Source organism: Lepisosteus platostomus, chromosome 15 (genome assembly GCF_059453375.1).
Source record: "Lepisosteus platostomus isolate fLepPlt1 chromosome 15, fLepPlt1.hap1, whole genome shotgun sequence".
NCBI classification, from domain to species: domain Eukaryota; kingdom Metazoa; phylum Chordata; class Actinopteri; order Semionotiformes; family Lepisosteidae; genus Lepisosteus; species Lepisosteus platostomus.
The window spans coordinates 22,407,397-22,432,819 of record NC_142625.1 but is presented as its reverse complement, the minus strand read 5'-3'; the positions used below and the strand labels follow the sequence as shown (position 1 = coordinate 22,432,819).

The 25,423-nt window shown below is 37.0% G+C and overlaps 1 protein-coding gene and 1 long non-coding RNA gene across 5 annotated transcripts in view; one reads left to right on the top strand and one right to left on the bottom strand.

Moving 5' to 3' along the window:
* Nucleotides 1-2,926: 2,926 nt before the first annotated feature.
* Nucleotides 2,927-25,423, bottom strand: part of LOC148648252 (uncharacterized) — a 45,140-nt gene continuing 22,643 nt past the window's right edge. For 2 of the 4 annotated variants that reach the window (XM_088607601.1, XM_088607602.1), the window contains 5 exons: nt 21,119-21,170; nt 20,300-20,387; nt 19,240-19,748; nt 15,893-16,036; nt 2,927-5,744 (listed from right to left, as the gene is read on the bottom strand). In XM_088607601.1, the coding sequence (XP_088463727.1) occupies nt 5,280-5,744; nt 15,893-16,036; nt 19,240-19,748; nt 20,300-20,387; nt 21,119-21,127 (1,215 nt within the window). In that variant the 5' untranslated portion in view covers nt 21,128-21,170 and the 3' untranslated portion in view covers nt 2,927-5,279. Of the gene's footprint in view, nt 5,745-15,892; nt 16,037-19,239; nt 19,749-20,299; nt 20,388-21,118; nt 21,171-24,258; nt 24,399-25,423 lie in introns of those variants that run through there. The other 2 variants (XM_088607600.1, XM_088607603.1) reach the window with 2 other exon arrangements.
* Nucleotides 8,607-24,678, top strand: LOC148648253 (uncharacterized). The gene is made up of 3 exons (XR_015926648.1): nt 8,607-8,701; nt 24,050-24,102; nt 24,279-24,678. It is a non-coding gene; the product is annotated as an uncharacterized LOC148648253 (long non-coding RNA).

The window sequence follows — 25,423 nt, the reverse complement described above, 5'->3', positions numbered from 1 at the left end:
TTTCCAAAAGAAAAGTTTTTCATTTTTTCAGAGAGATTAGTTGAAATCTCCATTGTTTGTTGCTGTTTAACTTGTGTAGTTTTTTGCTGCCAGTAGAGAACATCAGTGGCCACATTCATTAGAAACTAATGTCTGGAAGGCTCTGTTTTTGTCAGTTTAATTCTATAGTTTTCACATTTGTATGTGCACTAGTTGAATTCAAGTTGCGATTCCAGTTGTGAGGTGCATATTTCAAAGTTAATTGAGGATTCTTCTTTGCGTTTCCCGGCATAGCAAAGTTTTAACTACTTATAGAACAATATTAACATTTAGAATGTGAAGTGTGCTTTAAAGTGTGCTATAATTGTACCACACAGTCATTTAGACAAGGAGATATGATTGAATTATAACTGTTTGCTTGATGTTAACTTCTAATAGTGGCTACATAATTAATGGTTTTGCACCTTAATTTGGGGTGCATAGCACTCAATATAATAATCTGATGATATATTTTGTTTATATAGCACTTTTCATCGCTAAGGATCTCAAAAGTGCTTTAGGCATAGGAGGGGTCACACTTCATTCATTGCTGAAGAGCAGCCTGACCTGGGAGACACATGGCAGCCATTATGCACCAGCAGCTCCACTACACAGCAGATCAGGTGGAGGAGTGAGAAATTATTTCTCCAATTGAATTACAGGAGAAATTTGAGAAGTTGTGATTGTGCAAGCCCAAGGTGGAATTTAGCCAGGACACAAAGGTAGCCTTACTCTTACTAACAGTGCCATGGGATCTTTAATCACCAAGCAATCAGGACCTCAGTTTAATGTATCATCTGAAGGACTGGAGATATGAATGTCCATAACTCATTAATAGAGGTTTTATCCATTGAAAGAACAGAATGTAAAAGCATTAGACATCAGGTAAGTTGCAGAGCTTTTAAAAGGGCTTTGCTCAGCTCTCTTTAGTCATATTATTAAGTGTTATTTACTCAATTGTTGTAAACATCATATACAGATTTGGTATAGGTATAGAGATTTGGTATTATTGTAAGAAAAAGACACTGGCACCAAACAAACCATCGCTCCTGTAAAGATGTGTGACAACAGCTTACAAAACAAGCATCTGCCTTTGTCGCAACCTTATCATTGGCTACTGTCTCTTTGTGATATGCAATACTACAATGTGATTTTAGGTTATTTATTGTGATTAAGCAATTTAGACCTGTAAAAATATATGGTAAACAGGCTTTTACAGTAATGTTATTGATTCAAGTAGGCATGCAGTGGTGATGCCATGTCACCCTTTTCAAAGTAAGACTGAGTTTCAAAGCATTTTTTTAAGGCTGTGTGCTTGTGGATGTCAGTAGAACACATTTTGTTCCTCATGCTTAAACTGTAATGGAGCAAAAAATGAGTTAAAGTTTGTCTAATGCATTGGTGCTCAGCTCAGTGGCAGAATATGTAATGATAAGAAGTTCTAATGATAATGATTGATGTTGCCAAATAAGTGTAGTTTCAAGGTTTTACTCTTAATATATATTGGTTTTAAGCATTAGTACTACATGAAAATGAAGACACATTTATAAATACATTTCCCTCATAGACATGTAACCATATAAACTTTATTTAATCCTAACATTTGAATTGCATGATGTCTTGTCCTGCATAATTCATACTAATGTACAGCATTTTGTGGGTGAATATGCCTTAGAGTGCAACAGTACTTTAGAGTTACCTAGGTAATTAAATGAAATAATGTCCATGGATTAAATACAGTAATTTATAGTACCACTCATAAATTCCAGAGATGTCGCCTTCTTATATGCAAGTAAAGAAAATAATCTGTATTCATATTTTAAGGTGCTACTTTATTACAAAAGTATAAACTTGAATTAACATTACTTTAAAAGAATTATACTTTTCCATAAAAAATTACAGTTTCGTACACATTAGCACTTACTTACACAGCTTTTCATATTGTACACCTTGTGGTATGACTGAGGTAACAGTAACACCAGCTGCCACACTATGTTCAGCAGTTTTTACACATTTCTCTGAAGTATACAGGCCTATCATTTCTATTTGAGGTTAAAACTGAACACCTAAAATGTTTTATGCTTGGGTACAAAATGTCCATAATGATACACAGCTGTAATTTGTTACCAGATAACCATTTGAAACGTTATACACAATCAGAACAATAAAGCTAAATTAAACTTTGATTGCTAAAAGACATCAAGAATGTGCTCCCTAATATAATATGCATTGTATTATACATATGTACATAGGTATATGTATACTGAGAGGCATTAAAAACACAACAAATGTGTACTGGAGACATTCGATTTATTTTGTATTTTTAATACTTCTCAGTACGTATGTAACAGGGCTAAATTAACCAGTTAAAAGGTGATGTCATCCCCCATCAAAACTGGATGATGCTGAAATACAACAGCAGGTGGCCTGTCCTTTTGTTATAGCAGAAGTCACCACTGTCTAAGGAGGAATTGTATGGCTTTGAGTGGGAATCTAATCCTAGCAGGGTGGTTTAGTGCATGTCACACAGCATATTTATTCTTTATAACTATGCACTTGTTCTTGTGATCCCTAAAGTCCTCTTGATCTTCCTCGAGCCTATTGGCTTAAAAAGTAATTATAAAGCTGTAAGGACTTGATGTGAGATGTGCAGTTCACTTGACTCAGGATTTTAAAATGCCTTAGTCATCTGTCTGTATTCTTAATGGTACATGTATATATATAAATAATTACCACTTAATCCTTGTGCGTCACAGGATGTGTCTAGAGGTGAGAAGAATCAGGTGTTCATGTAGACAGAACTTGCTTCCCCAGACTCTTACCACACATTCTTTTCTGGACTGAGTTTCAGCCAAGGTACTCTGAGTTGTGGGTTCTAATTGAACAAATAGAGGCTTTCAGCAATCAGTGCTATCAGTTAAGCTTTTATTGTTATCATGCAGTATCTAGGCATATCAGGACAAAGTGGCATTGTCATAATCCATATATCAAGAGCTAATCCTGAAATAAAATTGCTGTGTAACTGTGTAAACATTCTCAGGTACCATAGCAGATTAAGTGCATGCACCTTCAAGCAAGCAAATTGCAATAACAGCATTTAACAAAATAATACATTTAAGCATGGCAGTGATTTAGCTTTTCTGTTACATTGTTTTTAGAATAATCTCTAGTTTATAAAAACAGTGCTTATAGAAAATATACAGTGCATTTGTAACCTTGAATAAAGTGACACGGTTTCAACACAGCATTTTGCTTTCTCAGAAAATGTTTCTTCTTATTGTCCCATATACAGTACTAATTATTCCTAATCCAGCATTGTATTTCTTTCCCTGAGCTTTTTTTTCCACTTAATTTTTCCATTTCAGATTTCATAAAACGCTTAATATTTTTAAAAATCACATTTCTTGAGCTGCATGGGAAAGTGTTCGTTTACAAAGAGGCCTTTTTGAAGACGGACCAGATAAAAAGGCGAGCTTCCAAAATCTCTCTCGCTTGTAATTTTGTGCTCATTACTTTGTTTTCTTTGGAATCCTCCCTCCACCAACAGTCTAACCAGAGACTGTGGCAGAGGTCGCTGGAACGGAGTCTTGGCAAAGGAATAATCACGTGGGAGCAGACTTTCAGGTAGATAATCCACTGCACACGTCACACAGTCGGAGTACAGTCTCAAAGCTTATCCATACATTTAAATACAAACACATTTAAAAACATGGGAAAACATAAGGATGACATGTTAAGTACCTTCGGTGGAGCAACTAAAAACAAATAATTAACCGGCTACTTTCTGTTTTAGAAAAACTGAAGCTTGCAAAAGGTTTTGGTTTTACAAGTGAAAATATGGAGAACATTCCAAAGTGGCTCTGTATTTAAAGGCTCATTGATTGAGTTATGCAACCTGTAGAGTAGACATCAGGCAGAGACACAGCTGACAGGTTTCGGGTGGCACACAATCAATGGCTCTGTGTCCCCTGGTTGGCACTTAATGTTTCTCTGTTTTCAGATTCCCAGTGCAAAAAACAACGGGCTGGTCTGGCGGGGCACATGAGTAAAGGTATATGGTTCCTTTGAATTAGATATGTACTGAAGTTAGGAGCTGGAGTGAATGACATTATGATTTCAGATTGTAAACAAGTCCTATTCTCAAACAATATTCATATTTGAAATCGGTGACTAATTCTAAACCTGTTGTTAGTTTATGTAAAGGCCATTTAAAGATAATTAACCCATAAGGTTAAGGACAAAATAAAAGCAAAAAGTAAACATGAAAAAACAATACTAAATTTCAAATAATAGCAAAACATATACAGTACTATAATACTCAAGACTGTATACTATATCATATTAGGAGCCACTTTGTAAAGAACTTTGTCTTCAAAGCTCTTTACAAATTAAAAAAGTCAAATAGTCTATATAGTTGTTCTAGAAAATATACATAGAGTATATATCATATACACTTAAAGGATGTGCTTAAGCTACTGAAAACCAATACAAGGACAATCAATTAATCAAAAAGGGGAATTATTTCTGAATGTCTTTTCTTTAAACAACCCATTCTAACTCCAAGAAAGTGGAGAGAAATAGAAATGCAATGTGAGAGTACTAGAACAATTTGGTAACTTTTTACTTGAATGAGGCTAAACAACATAGCTCCATAACTTCTTCACAAACACTATACAACCCCAAAAAACAACAGGTATAATCCACTTCAAACATCTTTGCAAATGACATTACAGGTGACTTTGGAATGGTTAATAATGAGACTTTCAGCCAAAAGTGGAGAGACTAAGTAATGTGAAATGATGGAAGATCCTTTAAGGATCTGAGAGCTGACAAGAACTTTCTGCGCATGCAGCTTAGTAACTGTAGGCCTAGAAGTTTTATATAAATCTCAGTTTGCTGTACATTGTTTCATCATATTGTGTGCTGTTCACGAAGGAATAAGGATAGTATTTTTTAGCCCCAATCAGTAAAGCATTGGCAATAATTCTTACTTGGTTTGAGTGCTAAATCTGGACTGGTTCCTTTACTAGCTTCAGTACCTTGTACTGTCAGTAGCAATGTAAGTTTAAATAAAAATGCATTCAGCTTTCTGTACACAAAACAGCTTGTGAAGTATACCACTCTAGCAACCCTCAAAGGCAGGCAAGGAATTTACATTGTTGTGCCATGTCCGGCCAGCGTCCTTTCGAGCATGGTTAAAAAATCGGAATGGATGAAAAGAATATGTAAAGTGGCATTTCAGGATGATTCAAGAGTGGGCACTATAGTCCCGTGACATACATTTCGACACCATCATTAAATGTGAATATGGTGGTTGTGCTGGTGGTGGCCCCTTGCTTCAGATCGCTGATGCTTTCGTATAGGTTCTCCCTGGGGAGGGTCTTTGAGATTGCCTTCTTCTTTTTGCCTTGCTGGGGTGCCAGGGCTTTGTCCCTTTTCCAGTTGGCGTCAATAGTTTCGTAGGCTGGGTCAGCATCCCCGCCCCCCACCCAGGTCTTCTCACTAATGGACTCGTAGCAGGGGTCTTCACTGGGCATCACTGCCTGGGCACTTCCTGCCCAGACCTGTGTCTTTGTGACATCATACCCTGTGCCCGCCTCCCCCTCCGCATTGCTACCTGAACAGTGCTCAGTCCTGTGCCCAGCGTTCTCTTTAGTGGATGGAGGTGACGCAGGAGGCTTCCTCTTCTTTGTGGGTTTGCACACCTTTGAATACATCTCTGAAATCTGAAACAAAGACACAAGCATCTTTCTATCAGCACTGGCGTTGCATTCATGGGGATCTGCATTCATTCCAGCATTGCACTACAGACGAATACATAAATTGAAAATCTCCAAAATAAGACATTCAGTGCCTCCATATTTATTCATATCCTTGTTAAACGTAAGCAAAAAAACATGATCCGACCAAAAAGTATGCAATTTTTGTCTTGCTTGGTAGATGCAAATTAGCCTAAATTTCTAATTCTACTAAGAAAACAGCAGCATCATGTTTTTTCAAAGAACAATTTTTTTCTTCTAAATTACAATTTGCAGTTTTTTCACACCCCCAAATATCTACACACTGCACCAAAATAATCCTCTGAAAACACTGTGCTGTCTGGACATTCAGATGAAGCTCCCAGAACCTTCCAGAAGCCTTCATTGGATCTCTGTTTCCATGGGGGTATGAAAGGAAGTATCACAGTAGGAGGAAAATCCATCAGTAACATTGATTGGTCATGGGTTCTCAAGGCCAGAGAACGCTCTAAAAATTGCAGGCAAAGAGTCATTGATCTTCACACGGTAGTTAATGGCTACTGAAATTTCATTGAAAGCTGAATCTACCAGTTTCCACTATTGTGTCCATCTATTGTGACATTTCAAGGCACAGGAACAGTTGGTATCTTGCTAGGAAGAGAACACATGAAAATACTGTCACCATGTGCTGAGAGAAAATGGTTTGTAAAACCACCACAAATCCAAGGCTAACTGTTGCAGATCTCCATGATGGTCTAGTATCATCAGGCTACAACATTACAGAAAGAGGCAGTGTGGATTTGCCAAACTGCATCTCAATGACAGTTTTCTATGTCATATGGTCAGATGAAGTGTTGTAAATAGAAATTTTGTCTTAAGGGTTCTCCGGTACTCTAAACCAGGGTGGTCTAACTTCTGGAGGGCTGATGTGTCTGTGGAGTTTCATTTCATTTCAGCTCACCTCTTAATGACCTAAATCAGCTCGTTATTGGTTTCACTGGACAAATTTATGCACATATAGCTTTAAAAGAGAATTTGCAAACACACTGGCTCTTCAGGACCAGAGTTAGACCACCCCGATCCAAACCATGGTGAGCTATTTTACCAGGAAAGGAAAAAGCATTACTTAACATCAAATAGATCTTTATTTTCCAAAGCAACACAAATGAATCAGAATGCTCTTTGTGGTTTAGTCAATTTACATTCTCTGGAGGCATCATAAGCCTCAGATGCCAACTGTTAATGCAGTGTAGAGTCATTCAATTTTTCAGTTAATTCAGCATGGTACAGAGCTCTGCCATATTTTCACACTGGTGATTGCACATACTCAGGATGGATGTCATCACCTTTTTTCTTTAAAAATTAGTTATGTAATACACCTCAGACTGATGACAGATAGAGAAAACCTTGGCAAAATTAAGCAAAAATCCCAATAGCTGTCTTTTCCTTAATCCTTTATGGATACTGCACTAAATTCCAGACCCTCTGCTTTTGCTTTATACTGGACTATAGCTCATACCTTCAAAAACTGCTCTAGGCTAAGGGAAAATCCAGTATAATATCTTCAAATCATCAGCAACCACTTTATTTTCTGCTGCCAGGAGCCATTTATCTGAAGAGAAAACTTATGCATCAAAGCACTAGAGCAGAAAATCAAACTTAATGGATTGGACAGTGGCTGTAAATATATTTGATAAAAAAATATCTGTTGTTATTATGCTTCAGAGCATATAGCACAATGCAACATCAGCTCTCCCTTGTGAAAAATTCAACCTTCCAGGGAGCTCTTACAGATGCATCACAGATTAAGTGGAAACAAAAAATCATTCTGGCCCATTGAGGCACAAATAAACTGAAGAGGGAGTGCCAGGTAGGATTAAAAAAATCAATCCAGGCTCTCTTTATCAAACAGTTGTTCCTAACACCTCTTTACATTTTTACATTAGTGCAGTGGGACAAGATGGATTACGGAAAGCCCTCCCTTCCAAGTGGCTGATTTTTCCATAGTAGCTTGGAGAGTTTGGATTCCCAATTTCTTTTTTTGCGCTGTACCTCTGCCAAACCTGCCTCCTCCCCCCACCAACTCTCAACCCCCTGGAGCCAGGAGCTGCAATGAGCCCTGGTTGTATTTACATTAAGTGCAAAAACCTGACCCACTTCATTCAGCTTCACAAAGCTCCACCCGACTGTTATATCATTGCACCAAGCTCAACTGCAAACATGCTTATCTGAATCTCTCCTCTGGTTATTGTGGCCGGTGTTATGTAATCTCCAGATAAGCCTGTTAAAATTTACCTAGACTGGGAAACTGTTGGATTTCACTTGAGGTGTTCTGTATCTGATGTCCAGATTGCCATTTAATTTTAAAGTTAAGTTCAATTTATTAAGATTGTTTGTGCAGCAAAGATTATGAAAGAAGATTCACTGGTTCTGGTTGTCTGCCCTTCAGGCACGCAGCATGTACTATACAGTACCTTCAATTCAGACATAAAACCCACTTTTGTTCTTCGAGCACTGTTAATATTTGAAATGGATTCATAAATCATTTTAAAACTCTTTCAGTTGCTAGTGGGAAAACTATTAACCTGGCAGCACACTCACTCTGTTACAATTGATTGGTATCAAATAGGTAGTAATCCAAAGGCTAACCACTAAGTGCTATCGGTAAAACCCTGTTTATTGATTCAGCCCTAAGAGAATGAATCTGTTTTGTTGTACATCCATTCCTTTCTTTGATTTTCAACGGCGGCGTTCCAGCAGCAAAATGTTCAGCATTTCATTTTGTTAACTGCTGAACAGCCTTTGTACCATAAGTGTTGCAATCCAACAGGATAATAGGCACTGTAATATCGCAGATGTACACATGGCTTAACACAGTTGGGCACAGCTGGGTAGAAAAGGATTAATACTCACTGAAAAGTGCAGGATTCTATAAAAAGATGTTGGTAAGGTTGATCTTTTTTGTGGTTGTGCACTTCAGAGTACACCTGAGTGGCTAAACTATGATTAAACATTATTAAGGCATTTATTGTTGGGAACAATATATAGTCCAATACTATTTTTAACTATTGAGTTTTAGATCCATTTTAACACAGGTTTAAATGCTAACTGAAATACCAGTTCTCAATGATGGTCTTTATGGAAAGCATAATTTCCTGTGCTTTAACAATGCATGAGCATACCAGTGGCTCCTCCCCAGACCAATACCTAGGAATGGTGGCACCGAACTGATGTCTGCTGACTTGAACACATCCCTGGTTTAGTTGTAGAGCATTGAGGCTAGGGAAGACTTTTTGCTGATTTAATTATTTATAAATAATGTTTCTAATATTTACAAAACTGTTTGTGTAAGTAAAATATGTTGCAATGTAAACCTGAAAACTGGTAGGGGGGAAGGCAAATGCAAGCAAAGCACTTTTTGTCTCGGGTTGGGCGTTACGAATGCTTGGTTTTTATCTGGACAGTCCTCCTGTTCTATTAAATTAAAATGGCTTCTGTATTTAGCAATTTAAATCCTATCTGCAATATAGTTTTAATTAGGCTTTAAAAAAATGCAAGATTTATTTTTTGCTCCAGTGGCTTTGCAAAGGAGGAAATCACAAGATGATGTGTTTCGAAACTCCAGTGCAGCTGTTGTGAAATTTGTTTTGTTTTTTTATATTTGATTCCTTGCCCATTTGTCAACGGTCTCCATCTATAAAAGTTTTACTGTAAACTGGAAAATAACCAGCATAACATCCCTAAAAAAATTCAATAGTCAGAATGCTCACATAAAGCATACAAGCACACAATGACTGTAGGAAGCATTAGACAGTCAGTAGTCTTTTCCAATGTAGAAAGCATTTTATTATATTTAGTAATAAATGAGAGGCTATTGGAGTACAAATATTAATGCAAGAACCGACTGATTAAAAGCTCTGAAAAAATACCGAACTTGTCTTCTGCCGAAAAGGGCTTTGAAAACACAAAATATACTTGAGCCAAACCTAAAGGGTTAATAGCTAAATGAAAACCTCCCAGCATCTTATTTCTGCTTTTCAATATTTACTATATCTCAAAGCAAGCCAGAAGAAAAAGGTCAGGTCACTTTAGACCTTTTTATGAGTGGCTGTATTTTGTTTTAATAAAATAATGCATCTATGCAACGAGAATACTGTACATCAAAAGTTCAACAGGAAAATGTTGAAGTACCATGCAAGATAAAGTACTCAGGAGAGTGTAGGAATATAGAATATAAACCACTGAAACAAGGCCCATTGGAATATAGCCCTCCACAATGTAATTTAATATACTCATTATACTGTTAATTAAGCGCTTCCATTAATAATGTAGCCCTTACCCTTATGCCTATGGGGAGGTGCTTTTCTTTTTTCATGCTGTTAATTCAGTGGGCTATTTTCCCATACTGGTGTGCCCTTTTCAGTGTGGTGTTAAGGTGGGCTTCTGTTCACCAGTTCAGGCCTGACAGCTGGGTACTGAGTTAAAGTATTATTTTTCTGGTAACCATGTACAGTACATTTCAAACAGATCTTCTGAGATCTGTTTTAACCCAGATATAACTTAAGCTCCTAGTAAAATAAAATACCTTTATGGACAGCATAATTCAGTTATTTACTGATGACAAGCTAGCAAATAATTACCCCCTTAAACCCAGAGCTGTGATAGTCATATATTTAATCAGTTAAAAATTGCTGTCCGTTTTGAGACTATTTTGTTTGTTTTCTCTAGACTGAAAACCAGCATTTCAGAATATAATTTTATTTGCCAATGGGCTTATCCACCCAAGGAAACCACAGATATTTCAGTCCATTGGTTTTCCTTTGACATTTGTTCGAACAAAATAAGACCCCTCCCTGGAACGTTTAAGGGATTTTTTTACATTTCAAAATAATTTCACTTTTTCTCAACTTTATTTTGCCAATATACGTCACTTCATTTATAGGATTTCACTGCATTATCAGCATCTTTTAAAATCCCAACAAAACCAGAAGTACAGAAATGTCCTGACCTGTTTAAAACTCTAAAACTTCCCAGTTCTCCTCCCTGTCTTACGGAGTGGAAAATAATTAAAACATCATTCTTTTGGATATCACTTATTAGCAAGAATGTTGCAATTTCATGTGAGCATTGCAGTTGAAAATAGCCACCATAGTCAGCAGATCCAGCTGCAGTTTTATATCTGGCTTGATATCCTATCTCTGCAGAACAAACAGAAAAGTTTAAATTCCAAGTTTACTCCCCAGGATCAGACTGGCTGTGTCCTCAGCAAAAGACGATTGGCACTTCTGCCAAGGGAAGTCTAGTTCAAGTCAAAGAAATTCAGCTTTTCATGCACAGCAGGCATTCCTATTAAGATACCCCACAAATCCATCAATAGGTAATACTGTTTCCAGGCTTTGAATTAAATGAGTCATTATTATCCAGACTTTATTCATCACAGAATGCTACCCTGAGCCCTTGCAGAAGGGAGTTTAAAAGTAACTTTCAATGGTGGTTACACTCTGGATGTGCACAGTGATTTCAACTATGACCTAACCATTACATGTTGTTTGGAAACGAGTTTTCAAAAACAAGTAACCAAATATTCAATATGAATTTAACCATTAGTAGTATTTTTGTTATAATCCAGACTTTTGGACTTGCCAGTTACATTTTCTTATACTGTATCTCTTTTTTTTCCAAAGAACATGTTAGGGCTGTGAAGATTAAAGATCTCTCCAAGCCCATTGTTTCTCATTTCACCTCTAATGGTGGTGACCACTCAATCTCTCCGTCTGTGTCCTCAAAGACGGTTTTCCGAACTCATACATCAGAAAGACTACAGACACCAAAATTATCCTGCAGCTACAGTAGGATCACACCTTCCCCCTTCTCTTAACGACAGACTACTTTTCTTCTAAATTCTCTCTATTCACTGAAGGTTTTATTTCACACCTCTCTTCACCTGTCCTGACTTCACACCTCCTGATTGGCCACTCTGTCTGTCCCCTGCTCCCGCCCCTCGCTCCTCCTCTCTCCCAGCTTTTGTTCTCCTGCTACATTACCTTCGCTTACTGCCCTGTCCTTCTCACACCTGAAGAAGGCTCCACGGTCGAAACGCTGTGTTTTCTTTCTTCTCTTTTCAGCATGGAATAAACCTATTACTTGTTCCTTTGCAGCCTTCGCATGCTGACGCAGGTCCCCACCTGAACTATCTCTTTTCATATCTCTGGCTTTTTATGATATGCAGTATAATGCAAAAAAATACTTCATTGTGGAGGTACACATGGATGTGCAAAATACAGGAGGCTCAATCTGAGTACAAGTTAGACCCTATGGTCTGGCCAGCTATAGTCCTATAACTATTCAGTATCACTCCCCATAGCTGAGAACATTGATTCTCAAAGCAGAAGAGCACTTGACTTGACTTGACTTGAACTTTATTGCCATATGTAACCGGTGCTGGTACAATGGAATTCTTACTTACAGAAAGTCTCTCGATTGTAAAACAAGTGTAAAAAAAACAAAACAAAGTGCAAACAGTGCATCAAGACAATGTACAAACAAACAATAGACAATGTGCAAGTAAACATGCAGACAGTTTGAATGTAAACAATACAGACGTGTAAACAATGACTGGAGACGTACAATAAATAAATTACAATGAGGTAGATGGTGATGGTGTAGGTGTGGTCCGAGGGGGATGGCTAAATGTGTTCGCCAGTCTCACTGCTTGTGGATAGAAGCTATTGAAGAATCTAGTGGTAAGTGTCCGTATGCTCTTATATCTCTTGCCTGAGGGCAGTGGGGTGAAGAGCTCATGCCCTGGCCACGTGTGCCCAGATAGCCAGTTATCTACTGATGGTCACTCAAAAGAGATTCCTGAGATTTTGCCATATGTCTATAAACTTAAGAGTTGATTGAGAGCCTCTGTTTCATGGTGCATGTTTCCAAAAATAAGAAATCATAATAACTGGAAATTTAAAAAAAGACATTTTACTGAGGGGTGCTTTTCAATACGAGTATCATTGCATTTCATTGTCATTGCCATTAAGACTAACGGGCAGTGCTTTGTTTTTAGTCTTTGTTAGTACAGCGTAGTGGCTGGCATAGTGCTGAACAAATGGTAAACACGAAAGATGATACATATTTTTGGTGGACTGACTTACCACAGGAACATAAAAACAAATTTAAGTGCTGTCTTTACTGTCCAGTGTGTTCTAGCTGGAGAATGACTGTCTCCCCCAAAAGTTTTCCTTCCGTGGTTACACAGGGATTTTAAGAGGGCATGGAAATGTTTCTAGGCAAATCCTACTGGGCTGTTTTTCTAGGTAAAATCAATCACTTCCTAATTTCTTAAAACAGCACAAAAAAAAGCATTGAAGAGACCAGGCTCCAAATGCGTTGGGTTTATTGTTTGTTACAAAAGACCTGTATTGTTCTAGCCATATATAAATATAATGTTATAATTGGTCATGTGTTTCTTACAGTTTTCCAGATTTATGATATCATATAATTTGATACAATTATATGACTTGTTTATCAACTAATATCTGAGTCCAAGGCAATTACTAAAGGTAAAGAAAACGTTACAGGTGATACATAGCTTACCACCTTGAGTACATAAAAAGTGCCCTATATTTTTTACTTAAGTAACACACAGGAAGAAATGTCTGTCTCTTATTTTCACACTTTCAAAAGTAGATTTTGTGCTTAAAAGGTGACAAAATTGGTTTTCAACCTGACATATTGAGCAGTCTAGAATGAGCTAACAAAAAAGGTAATGTGCTCTGCTCCAAAATGATCTGATTGTGAGATAAAAAATACGAAACCTCTGAGATAAGATTCTTTTAACAGGTTATGTGGCATTCCATACAGTTTGTTGTTGAAAACATTATTCTTTTCAATTAAGTAATGGGATGGACTGCAGTGTAACTGTGGACAATGTTTAAACATGATGATGGCATGTCTCTGTGCGGCTACTCTGAGTCAGTATACTGTTGATATAAAAATCAATATGTTGCAGCTGCTGGTGATTTAATATTTCATAGAAACTAAATACTGTTCACCAAGGATAACCATTAAATACAAATAATGCAAACTTCACATGGTGCTCTTTCAGAATTGATTCCTTCTTCTGTGAAAAATTAAATGTATGTCCATTTGATGAAAGTGCCACTGTGTTTACTTCAAACAGAATTTTAAGATCCTAAATAAAGGCATAGCAACTAATTAGAGGGCACTGCACATATTAACTGCAGGTGTAACATGCAGGTAATTACAGACATTAAGAGCACCCTGCTAGAATTATAATTGTGCATTTGTGCAAGGAAGAAGGGCATGAATTTAAAATGAAACAGACTCAAGCTATGGTGGAGAAAGACCAGCATTTATACTAGGAGTCATGCTACAATACTCATTTTGTTTGGATGGTATCCAGATAAAAAAAATCTTTAGGAAATTAAAAAGGTTGTGCTTCTTGTGTGATATTAAAAACTACCATAATAAAATTGAATATTCAGCAGAAAATAAATATAAACTCCTCTATTTTAAACATAATCTAAGCATTCAAGTACGATTTTACATATATTAAAAGCAGAATTATATTCCTTACATATGTTTTTTTATGAATTATTGTGTTTCAAAACTATTTGCCAGAATTTAAGCAGATCAACATGTGTAGCAATGTTCAACATAATATATTAATATTTTACATAACCTAACAAATTAATATTTTACTCAAATAAATGCTTTATTTTCAAGCACAGTTGACACTTTTAAGCATTAGTAGTGCATTCAATACACATTATGCATTCTCATTATTATTATTAGCCTCCTTATTGTGTTCTGGATATGGATCGCTCAATTCCTCAGGAAAGGGAATGGCTGTTAAATTGGAGTCTGGGAGGTACTTCCAAAATTCTTGGAAACATTTGATTACCTCAATATCCTTCCTTAGCATTTCACTTTCTGTTTATTCTAATGGTAGACCGCCTTAGCTTGGGTAATCTCTCAATAGTTTCCCTTACAGTAATGATTCAAATATTGTAAACCAATTTGAGCATTGAAAGCATTATACTGCATTTGATTGAAATGTAGTAAATGTCACATTGCTGTTGCTGCTTTGGGATTGGAACAGCAGAGAGAGAAAAGCAGAAGTGTTCCCTGGCCAGACGCTTGCTCCTGACAGCTACAGTATGTTACTATTGGGTGCTATTTACTATGAATAAACAGGCTGGATATTTTTTTATCCCTCTTTTTAGACAGCCATTGACTGCTGGGACTGGCTCAAGTATTTATTTAATCAGTTAAGCAGAGCCGAAATGAGTGAAGGCCAGATGGCTCTACAATTTATGAGGCATGAATTTCCAGAAGATGACCAACAGCCTATTTGACCACTTGCCATTCTTACAACAGGGAGGTCCAAACTGAAGAGAAAATAGAGCAATTTACAGCTTTCTAACCTACTGTATCTTCATCACTGAATTCCTCCCTGAAAAGTCGATAGATATCAGGTTTTGGACACTGAAGGGACTCATACCACACTCGGGGAATGCTGTATTTTCATAATATTTGCAAATATTCCAAATTCTTTTTAAAATCTCTTCAGCAGAGTTTTCCACTCTTGATTATTTAGATGCTTTATTGTTCCTTATTTTTAGCATCAGTTTGGAGGCTCAACTGTGGAAGATAAGCTATTTTGTAAAAGCAGTATTTATTACCTTAATTACAATTTATGTCCATATCTGAGTATATTAGATGCCAGTGTTATTTACCTAGAGTTGGAAGTTGGATATAACCTGTTGAGCCTCCCTCCATTTGTAAATAGCACTTGTTAATATTAGTTTGTGTAATTCTGGATCTTGTCTGATATTGTTTTCAATAAACACTTCTCTTTTGAGTTACTGCTCTTTCTCTGCCACAAAATTGTTCATGGAAAAGTCAGTAACTCACATGACCTTTCTTAGTATTCCCTGACCAGTTGGGGCACATTGTTATTTAACTTTTAGAACATGATTTTACTTGAGCTGGCCTCAGGAATGACTGATAATATTTTGACAAACATTTGACTCTATTCAACCTCGTCTCTTATCTGCTGTCACCCATGTTTCTATTACAGCACATTTCCACATTCCCTTTCCAGAATCAGCACTGACCTCCACAGCGGTCAGCTGTCCTTGATTGTTGTCTCCATGTGGGACGCTTGGTGGCGCACTTGGTCTTGACTGGAGCATGGAGATTTCACCTTCTTCAGGGGGCTTCCATATGTACTGTTCACCATTGCCCATGAATACAGTCTCCTGAAAGTCACACAAAGAATCACACAGGTGTCAGTCCCTTTTACAACAAGGATCAAAATATATAAATAGACTTGTTGTTAAATAATGTTTGCTTTCTCTGTGGTGAATGTATTATAGAACACATGCCAATAATGTATTATCAAGTTTTGGGCAGCTAGAATTGAGACAGAGTATGAAATCCTTCTTTGTCTTTAGTTTTAGTTATGATTGTCTTTTCAAACATCTTGCATATTTTGAGTACTGTACTGTAGGTTACTAATTTAAATCATGATGAGGTGGTAATTACAAGTCTTTAATTAACTGCATTTTCCTGGCCTGTGACTTTCTGCAGAGTAGCACACCAACAGATGTAACCTAAGTACAAAACGGCGACAAAAAAAACTAATGTTTGCCAAAGAAAATGTAGTGCAGGAAAATTCTGTCATCTTCTTTACAGAACAAGAGCCTGTTGAGTCATCTGTTTAAAAAGCTTTCTTTTTATTATGGAAGTCATTCATTTGAAAGCATGACAGCTAAATATCGGCAAAAAACAGAATTGACTCTTTTTACAAACTTTTTCCAATGATACTATGCCAGGTGTTTTAGTTTTATGCTAATAGAATAAGGCAGTAAACCTTCTGCAAGACATGTGCTAATCCTTTTGTTTTAATGACTGTGCCATAAACACTAAAGTCTCAGAGATAAGTCCTGCTTTTAATCAAACATGTGCATTTTCTATAAGTACACCCTAGAGGAGAATGCATAATTGTATATCTTACTAAGAACACTGTGGCATTGTGATCAAACAAATTCAATGACAATCATGTGCTAGCTGCATATTGGATTGCATCCCCATTCAGATATTTCATATGTGTTGACAATTTTAAATTGACAGAAGTACAATCAGCGATTTAAAGCCTTTCCTTAGAGCAAACACCACCAGAAAAGTGCATCAATTCATAACTCGGGACGGACCTCTTACAAGTGCTTGCAACTTGGATCGGCTTTGAGAAGTGGTGTCCAGCTAAAAACACTGGGGGCATTTATATACCTTTCAGGACGAAATGTAAATCACTGTTTAGCAACACTTTACAACTGGTTTAGCAATGTTATTTCAACACCATATATATACCCTTATCTCAATAATGTATAAAAAATATATTTGTTTTTGTCTATTTCTGGGTGTTCTGGGGTGTTTTTCCTTTGCTAAACACATCACTATGAGTGAAGCTTAAAGTAACTGCTGTATGTGTTACACACCTACCTGACACTTCTCACCCCCAAATTACCTACCCCCCCCCTCTTACCACCAGCTTGGTTCTGCTTTTCCACACTGGTTTTAATACAAAACATACACCGTGGCCATATACCAAGTTCTTACATAATGATGTCTAGTGTGCCGGCACGGCAGTGAATTCAGCAAGAACTGTATGCGGTGGCCGCATGCACTGTACACATGACAGACCGGCATCTGTTAATCCAGCGGAAGCTCGCGTAACCTGAGAGAAATGCTGTTAGCTGCACCATGGAAAAAAAAAAGAGGTAGAACTGGGAACCAGGCCAGGTTTACACTTAGATCAAGAAGAAAGGTGAGGCAGGTGCATGAACAAAGGTAGCAGACAGACGTCTTATTTGTAGAAGCTCACAAGCTTCAGAGCCGTCTGTTAACCTGCCCTATGGTTAGTTTTAAGATTTTCCTCATTGAATATTAAGTTTTTATTGTTTATAATTTCCACAGACTCACAATCTACACGTACACAAATCAAATACATAACCAGGAAAATAGAGGAAAGCATTGCTTTGAAAACTCCAAATGAATAATAATAATGATGATGATTACAGCTATCATTTTCTACAGCACTTTCACATGAAAACACCCCCAAACCCTTCATAAGATCGAAGCAGATAAAAATGTAACTAAAGCACTAAAACCCATTTACTTAAAACAACAATAAACATCAACAGCTGATCAAGCTCCAAGAGCCAGCGTCTAAAATTGTTTTTATCTGAATACAATAGAGTCACTTTGTCACTAACACTTATGCCCTTTGGATGAGTGTTCCACAGACTAGTGGCGAAGCAGGGAAATGTTCAGTCACCTAAGGATCACTGCTTAGTTACACGTGCAAAGATCAGGCCAAGGTCTAAGTCAAGATTGAAGACTGTGTGGAGGTGATTACGGTAAGAGTACATCAGGGATCCAATTTGGAAGTGAACTATTCTATTGCAAAACTGTACAAATTTTGTATTAATTTATACATCCACTTTAGACATGATTATAAACCCTAGGAACCATAAGATTATAAACAGAAGGAGATTCAGCCTATATGGGTCGCACAGTAAATGAACAGAAATATTTGAAACTGTATGAAATACTGAAAGGTCTAGCACATAAAAAGAAAATAAGTAGGAGGAACAGGAAACACTGATGGAAGTAAACCAAACCGCTGTTTGCAGAATTGCAGCCTTTGTTACATTTCACCGAACTCAGCATTTGGACTAGTTAGTGCCCTCTGGTGGACGGAAATAAATCTGACATGCATATTAAATCACTGGTGCCCAGTTAATCAAAGCTAAAGCTCTCACAAATACTTCTTTTGACTATGTATGGCCTCGAAAGCAAAACCATTTAAGGAAAAGCTTTATTTGCAATATGTAAAAATAGAATATCTGCCATTAATGTGTTCTATTTCTATTTTATGTTGTCTTCATCTTTTCAGACTGTCTTTATGAAATCCCGAAGTGTTAATTGCTTCAGTGTTCAAGCAGTTAGCTTCAGTGTTCATGGATTAGGATTTGCGAGTCACATGTTTTGTCTGCTGGTTTCCATCAATTGCATCAGAATTATGGAAATCATTCTGCAAGTTCACCCAAAAAAAAACCTTCGTGCCACAAAGCCTAGCGTCGTTGCCATGCAAACAGTACATTTCGGAATGGTCTGATCGAATCAAGGATCAGATGGCATGTTTGGAAACAGGAAACTCATCAAGACTTCAAAGTGCTCTACCCTGAAGGAACTTCACAAATTATTTTTAAATGTCTTGATCTCCCTTTGTAAAATCTACCCAGAGAAACAGGCCTTATGATTCAAAGCCAGGAATCTTTGTTATTGTTAGCTGCCTCTCTGTTGTTCTGAATATAAATATATAAGGGCTATAAATAAAGCCTGGTGAAAGTTCTTTATTTTAATTTAAGACTCACGACCAGTACAGCATCAGCCTTACCTTGGGAAAAGAAAGCAAATGGAACTCATCAATGGGTTTTCTTGGCAGATCCTGTTTGCGGTGTGTAGGGTGTAGCTCTGTGTTAGAGCGGATGGTTTCTGGCTCTCTCGAACCTGTGCCATTTTCAGGCTGCTTCAGCTGGAGAGGGGTCTTGTCGTTCTTCCTGACCTTGCGGATGCAGGCGTACTCAGCCGTTACAGCGTCCGAGGCTTGGGTATTTGTGGGGGCTGTGATGCCGTTCCCATTGGACTGGGCCGGGTTTTGTGGTTTCGGCTGAACTAGTGTAGCGCTGCCTGCTGTCTCAGCCTCATTCTTGCCCCCAACGCTTTCATAAAGAGCATCTTCTGGGGCGCGGGGCCTCACCTCAGAATAGGTGTGCTCCCTTTCCGCCCCGGAACCGAGAGGAATTTTCGGGAGCTGTCTGCTTTGAGGGCATCGCAAGTCCAAGTCAGACCTGCGGTTGGGAAGGTACAGGAGATCCATGCTGGCTGGACGATTTTTCGATGCTTCTACAAGGAGCAAAAAAAAAAGATATGCATTCAAATAAAAGTCCCGCTGGAGATAATAAGACCTCATGCTTTTGTGTTCTTCACTACAGTCTGAACTGGGTAATTCGAAAGGGAGAAAAAATATTACAACAGACACCCTTTTTTCTATAAAGGATAATATAACAATATATTCTCGGACAGTTGTACACTAATTTTACACAGATGTAATAGAATACACATGGAAATGAGCTGTGAATTTAATGATACCTATGTTGCACAGAAAAGATTAATCTGGAAAATAGTACGTTTGAGGAAACTGTACGTGATGAATTCTTGGATTTTGGTATTTAGTTCAGAATAAGCTAGCTCTTCAGAAAACAGGATTTATCTTGAGAGTGCATTGTTGCAATTCCAAAAATAAAGCCCAGTGTACTGACAGAAAAACAGTGTCCATGAATCTCAAGCTACAGTACGTACACAACTTAATTTCTAATGAAGAGCTTCCAGAGTTCTGAACACTAAATAATTTATCATTAATAGTTAGCAAGCTAGATCAGAGCTCCCACACTTACTTCTTGCATTGTAGTCTAGTTTGTTTATATCATGAAGCCTTGTGTCAGACTTGCTAATGGAGCGCAGCTTTGTTTGCCTCAGTGAATTCTGTAAAACAAGAGCCAGTTAGTTTATTCACTGTTTTTGGTTACACAGAAAACAGAGCCAACAGGAACAAGAAAACTTTGAAACTCTATTTAGAGTATTACTAGTGAGTATGTATTACTGACAAAGTATTGAAATGTCCACAGAACTCAGTATAGCTAAGGATACAGTATTATCAAATACTCAGATGCACCATGAAATTAAAACAAATAAACTTCATTCAAGAGAAATACAAAAATAAAAACAGTGCAATACCACAGAGCAACTTGTTTTTATTTTTAGGAAATTCATAGTGGTCTTACACCTTATTTCAGGACGATTTAAAAAGTACAAGACATTTAAAAAGAGCAGGGAAAAATCTGTTTTTGAAAGATCCATCCAACCATACTATTATAGCAGACACCCTACCACAAAACAGCTGGATGAGGTCCTTGGATTAATTAGCAACCCAAATGAGCTGACCGGCTGCCACACATTTGTAAAATTTTTATGTTGTTATATTTTTTGGGAAAAATGCAGAATCGTTTAAATTCAGAGTATTTTTCCATGACACAAAACTGCAACATTATACTGAGAAAACTGAATGAACAACAGGATGCACATCTTGCTGCCTGCGAGGGTAAAAAATATGAACATAATCTATTTCACTAACCAGACAGCTTTCACATCCCTGCTTATTTTCATTGCTCAGTGGTGGCATAGTTTACAACAACAGCAAATTACAAATTACACACCATGTCCATCAGTTTTACCCCATCTGCCTGGATCCTTTTTGGTTTCTCCTTCCTGAAAATAAAATCCAAACACAAATTAATGTAATTACGAAAATTCTGTCTAAAACAGAAGTAATCCGTCTTTGCATGATGGAATGCAATTAAGAATAAGACTGCAGGGAAATAATAGATCTTATGATTTAAATAAAAAAAAGTATTTCAAAGCCAAGGAAACTGTAAATTCATTAACTGCACAATTTCCTTTATCTACTTGCAAGCCTAATCGATCTTCCTGAACAGGACTTGTCACAGATTAATACTACGATTGCGAATAAAGCAGAAGTAAAAGAAGGCAAAAATAATATAAGAATTGCCTCTGCAGACGGAAGAGTTGGGCATTTATACGAAGAAATCAATCAATTTTATCTAAGCCATCCAGAGCTGCAAGGATGCCAAATACATTTACCATCCGATAATCAGTCGCCTTTTCTGTAATGTAACACAAATAAAATAGTGTCAGATATAATATCTGTAAGCAACATTTGAATTTTTTTTGGGTGGATCAGCACAGATTTTGAACCAGAAAGCTGCTCATCATCAAAAGGGAACAATCCTACTGAAAATACTTCTGGCTATGGTAATGTGCACAGTGTATTGTTGAAGTGTGAATAATTCTTGTGTCCTAAGATACATTACCAATTACTTTTCCCCACTATGAAGCATTCAACAAGCATACGTTTCACACCCACTCCCCACTCTGTAGACAAGTGAGACATAATTTTCTTCCCCAAGAAGCAGAGCTTGAAAGCACTCTGAGCAAAGCTTCAAAAATGCCAGTTGGCAGCTGTCTCCAGTCCCATGCAAACAGACTAGACATACTAATAACTTTGCAGCCTGGAAATGTTTGATAGGCTCCAAAACAGACTTGAAAAGATTCCTCCTTTTGATGGGTTTCAGCAGCCAATATGCTTTTACATTTTAGTTTTGCATGTTTTGCTCAACAGTTTCCTACTGCAAAGATCACTGTGGCATCTAAAGAACAACAGATAAGGGCAACATACTTCCACTACTAAGTATGAAGCACTTCTCCTTTCTTTACAGAAGATGCCACATTTCATACAGATACAGTACATCCAGAGTGATTTAATGTAGTTTCCAGAAGCACAAGAACATATACATACTCTTATAAAACTGGTAAAGACAACTTTTTACAGATTTTTGGAGGTGTCAATACACACAAAGTAACCAATTTCTTGATGTTTCTGATCACCCATCAGTTCTATAGGTTCTTGAATTCTGTTTTAATAAAAACTTGTTATATCTGTCAACCAATGTAATTTTAGTCTAGATATTTCTTGTTAAATGCTATGGGGGCTTCAAAGTTGAAATACATCGTAAAAAATGAAGATCAACCATCTTCTGTACATAGATTTCATTGCTTTTCCAGTTCTCCCAAACCACAGACGGATGATGAAAACAACTAGAATCTTAGAAAACTTAATACAGTAATAGTCAATTTCCACGAGAATCATGGACCTGAATGAATGTTTCGTTTTTTATAAACAGATGCTTGTCCACATCAGGGTCATCACTAAGAAATTAGATTGTTACACTGCATGCATAGGCATGCTCAGATTAAAACAGCAAATCAAAAAGATTTGCTTTTGAACTCAAACCAACATTCAAGGTCAAACATTTCTGATTCTTTTCCTTTTTCAACAATTTCATAATAGAATGAAATAATATACATGTTTTTAGATTAAGTAATGAGTTTAAATTTTAAGTTTAGTTTTCAGTTCACCAGTATTAGAAAACATTTCCTTTCTAAACAAGGTAACATTAATTGTTTTAGAATGTGAAAAATTAAATGATTACAAGAGCCAAACATACCTCTTCATGAATGGCAAAAAAACATGTTTAATGCTGGTGCTAAAATAATCATTAGCACAACTGAGATGATGGCTGGTCCTTACATACATTAAGCACAAACATGATTTCAACTTTTTTACTAACAAAGAAAGTTACCCTAAAAGACTGATTATTGAACATTCTGATTTGCAGAGTGCAAAAAAAAATTGTTCTGATGTAAATTAAATTACTTACTCTCCTTCATTTCCTTTTATATATAATAATTGGCGTTTAATACTATATTACTACATTTCCTCAAAGTGCTCTTGGCAGTGGATACAGTAATGTTAAAATTAATTTCTTACAAAAACTGAATATACAAAAAAGGGTTAGAGGCAAAAATATGGAACAAATTGAAGTAACTTTTGTGTGGTTCACAAAAAACTCTATTCTATCCCCGACAACATGACCACAAAAAAATGTCGGATTGGGTCTCAATTCCTACAACTGAGCTTCCTTTTGTACTGTAAAAGCCTTTTTCTTTGGCAAATGAAGAAACTGGCTATCATAATTAACATATAAATTCTCCTCTGAGTGTAATTTGATCTTTTTCTAACTAATACATTACATGCTTCATGTCTCAGGCAGCAAAAGAGAGACGCACTGTAGCTATCTGAACAAGAAATTAGCTTCAGTACTGTATATATGCCAGTTTGCTGGAAAAGCAATTTGTGGTAAACCAAGACATTACCATTTCAAAGTACATTGTCTGTACCTTACCGACTAAGTACCTCTTTAATCCTTTAAAAGCAATCTTGCTGTATATTGTAGTCATCTTGCTCTAAAGACAATACAATGACTAAATGAGTAAACAAGCACCCAGAACACAACAACAAAGAAAACTTTGATTTGTGGAATGTTGCGCACTTTAAAAAATTACTTACGCATTTCACTGGCTTTGTCTGAATATTTCTGTAACTGAATAAACTAAAACTGAGGGAAACTGGAATGGGGCCATATAATACTTAGACTTCTAGAATATGTATTAACAGCATACTTGTCCCAGAAATAACCACGTTTTTTGTCTCACTGCTTGCCTTAAAGGTAAAAAGATGCCACCAAGACTCCAAAGAAGATACCTGGAGTAAATACCGCAGGTGATCCGTTCCTTTTATTTGTCCAATCAAATTTTTGTATCACTTCCTCCTGAATTTAAAGGAATCACCAAGATCAGAGAGTCTGGAAGTAATGTGAACTTTAAAAGTGGCTTTAAGTTGCAACCACTTGGCTTGCATTTGGTTTTAAGGGTTTACCTTTTGCATCCCATGCACAGCAGCACGATGAGTACCGTGATCACAAAGGCAGAGGCTGCTGTGATGGTCCCGAGAATTAAGACACTGCTGTAGGAAGAGGAATCTGGAGTTTGCTTCGCTCCGCCCTGCACTGACGCCATGGATGGATGGCTTATCCAATAACAAAGACTTTGCTCTGGAAAACTGGAAGGAAAATGGAAGGGTTAGCTCATTTATCACCAATGGCCTGCTGGACTCTGAGATGAATTAATTTCAAGTACAGCTGAGTTTTAGTTATACAGTATGTACCATGCTGCAATTCTTCCGACTGGCATAAAACCTAAACGCATCAAAGAAAAGTAAAGCATCGGGTTTTATTTGCTTGTAATTATTTTTAGTATAAGGGATAAAAGAAATAAATAAATGAAGCAGTAAAAAATACATTTTACTTCCATGGCTGAATCTTCACAACGTGAAAGAGATGCAACACCACAAAATGTTATACTGTTATCATAATAGCACCGAACTGGGAAAAATAATATTTGTTATAATTAAATTCTGGAAAACTCAAGGGTCAAATATATTCACACCACAAATTATTCGTATTAATACAAAAAACGACAAGCTGGATCAAGCACATTCAACTGTCCAGTACTGAGAAATGTAAAGGTATAGTGCAGCCCTGTCAGGAAGGGAACACCAGTGTTTTTGTCCACCACAGGCTGCGAGACCACTCACATGTGCTCAAACTACAGAGGCATGTCGTGAGAGTAATATATGCCAGAGGATATTACTACATACAAATGATAAAAGTATTAATAACTGTGGCCATTTTATTTTCTGGCCTCTGTATTAAAGACAGTACATTTATTTTTTTCTGCAGGATCCATTATCCAATCTTTAAATCTTTCTATTATATGATGCTTCTTGTTCCTGGTTCATTGGATGTATGAAAAAATCTAAAGGCTACTGTATTCCTCAATTTATGCATATTCCTCCGAACCAAACAGACAATGTATGTTTTTTTAGCTACACATCATTGCATAGCTAACATGAAAACATGTCCTCCAGTGGGCTGGTATTTCCATTCCATTCTAGATCTTTCTCCTAAGCTCACTTCTTAGGTCTACAGATTCCCTTGTTTGGCAAGTCATTTTCATTTGCACTTTCTATTAAATCCCTCGGA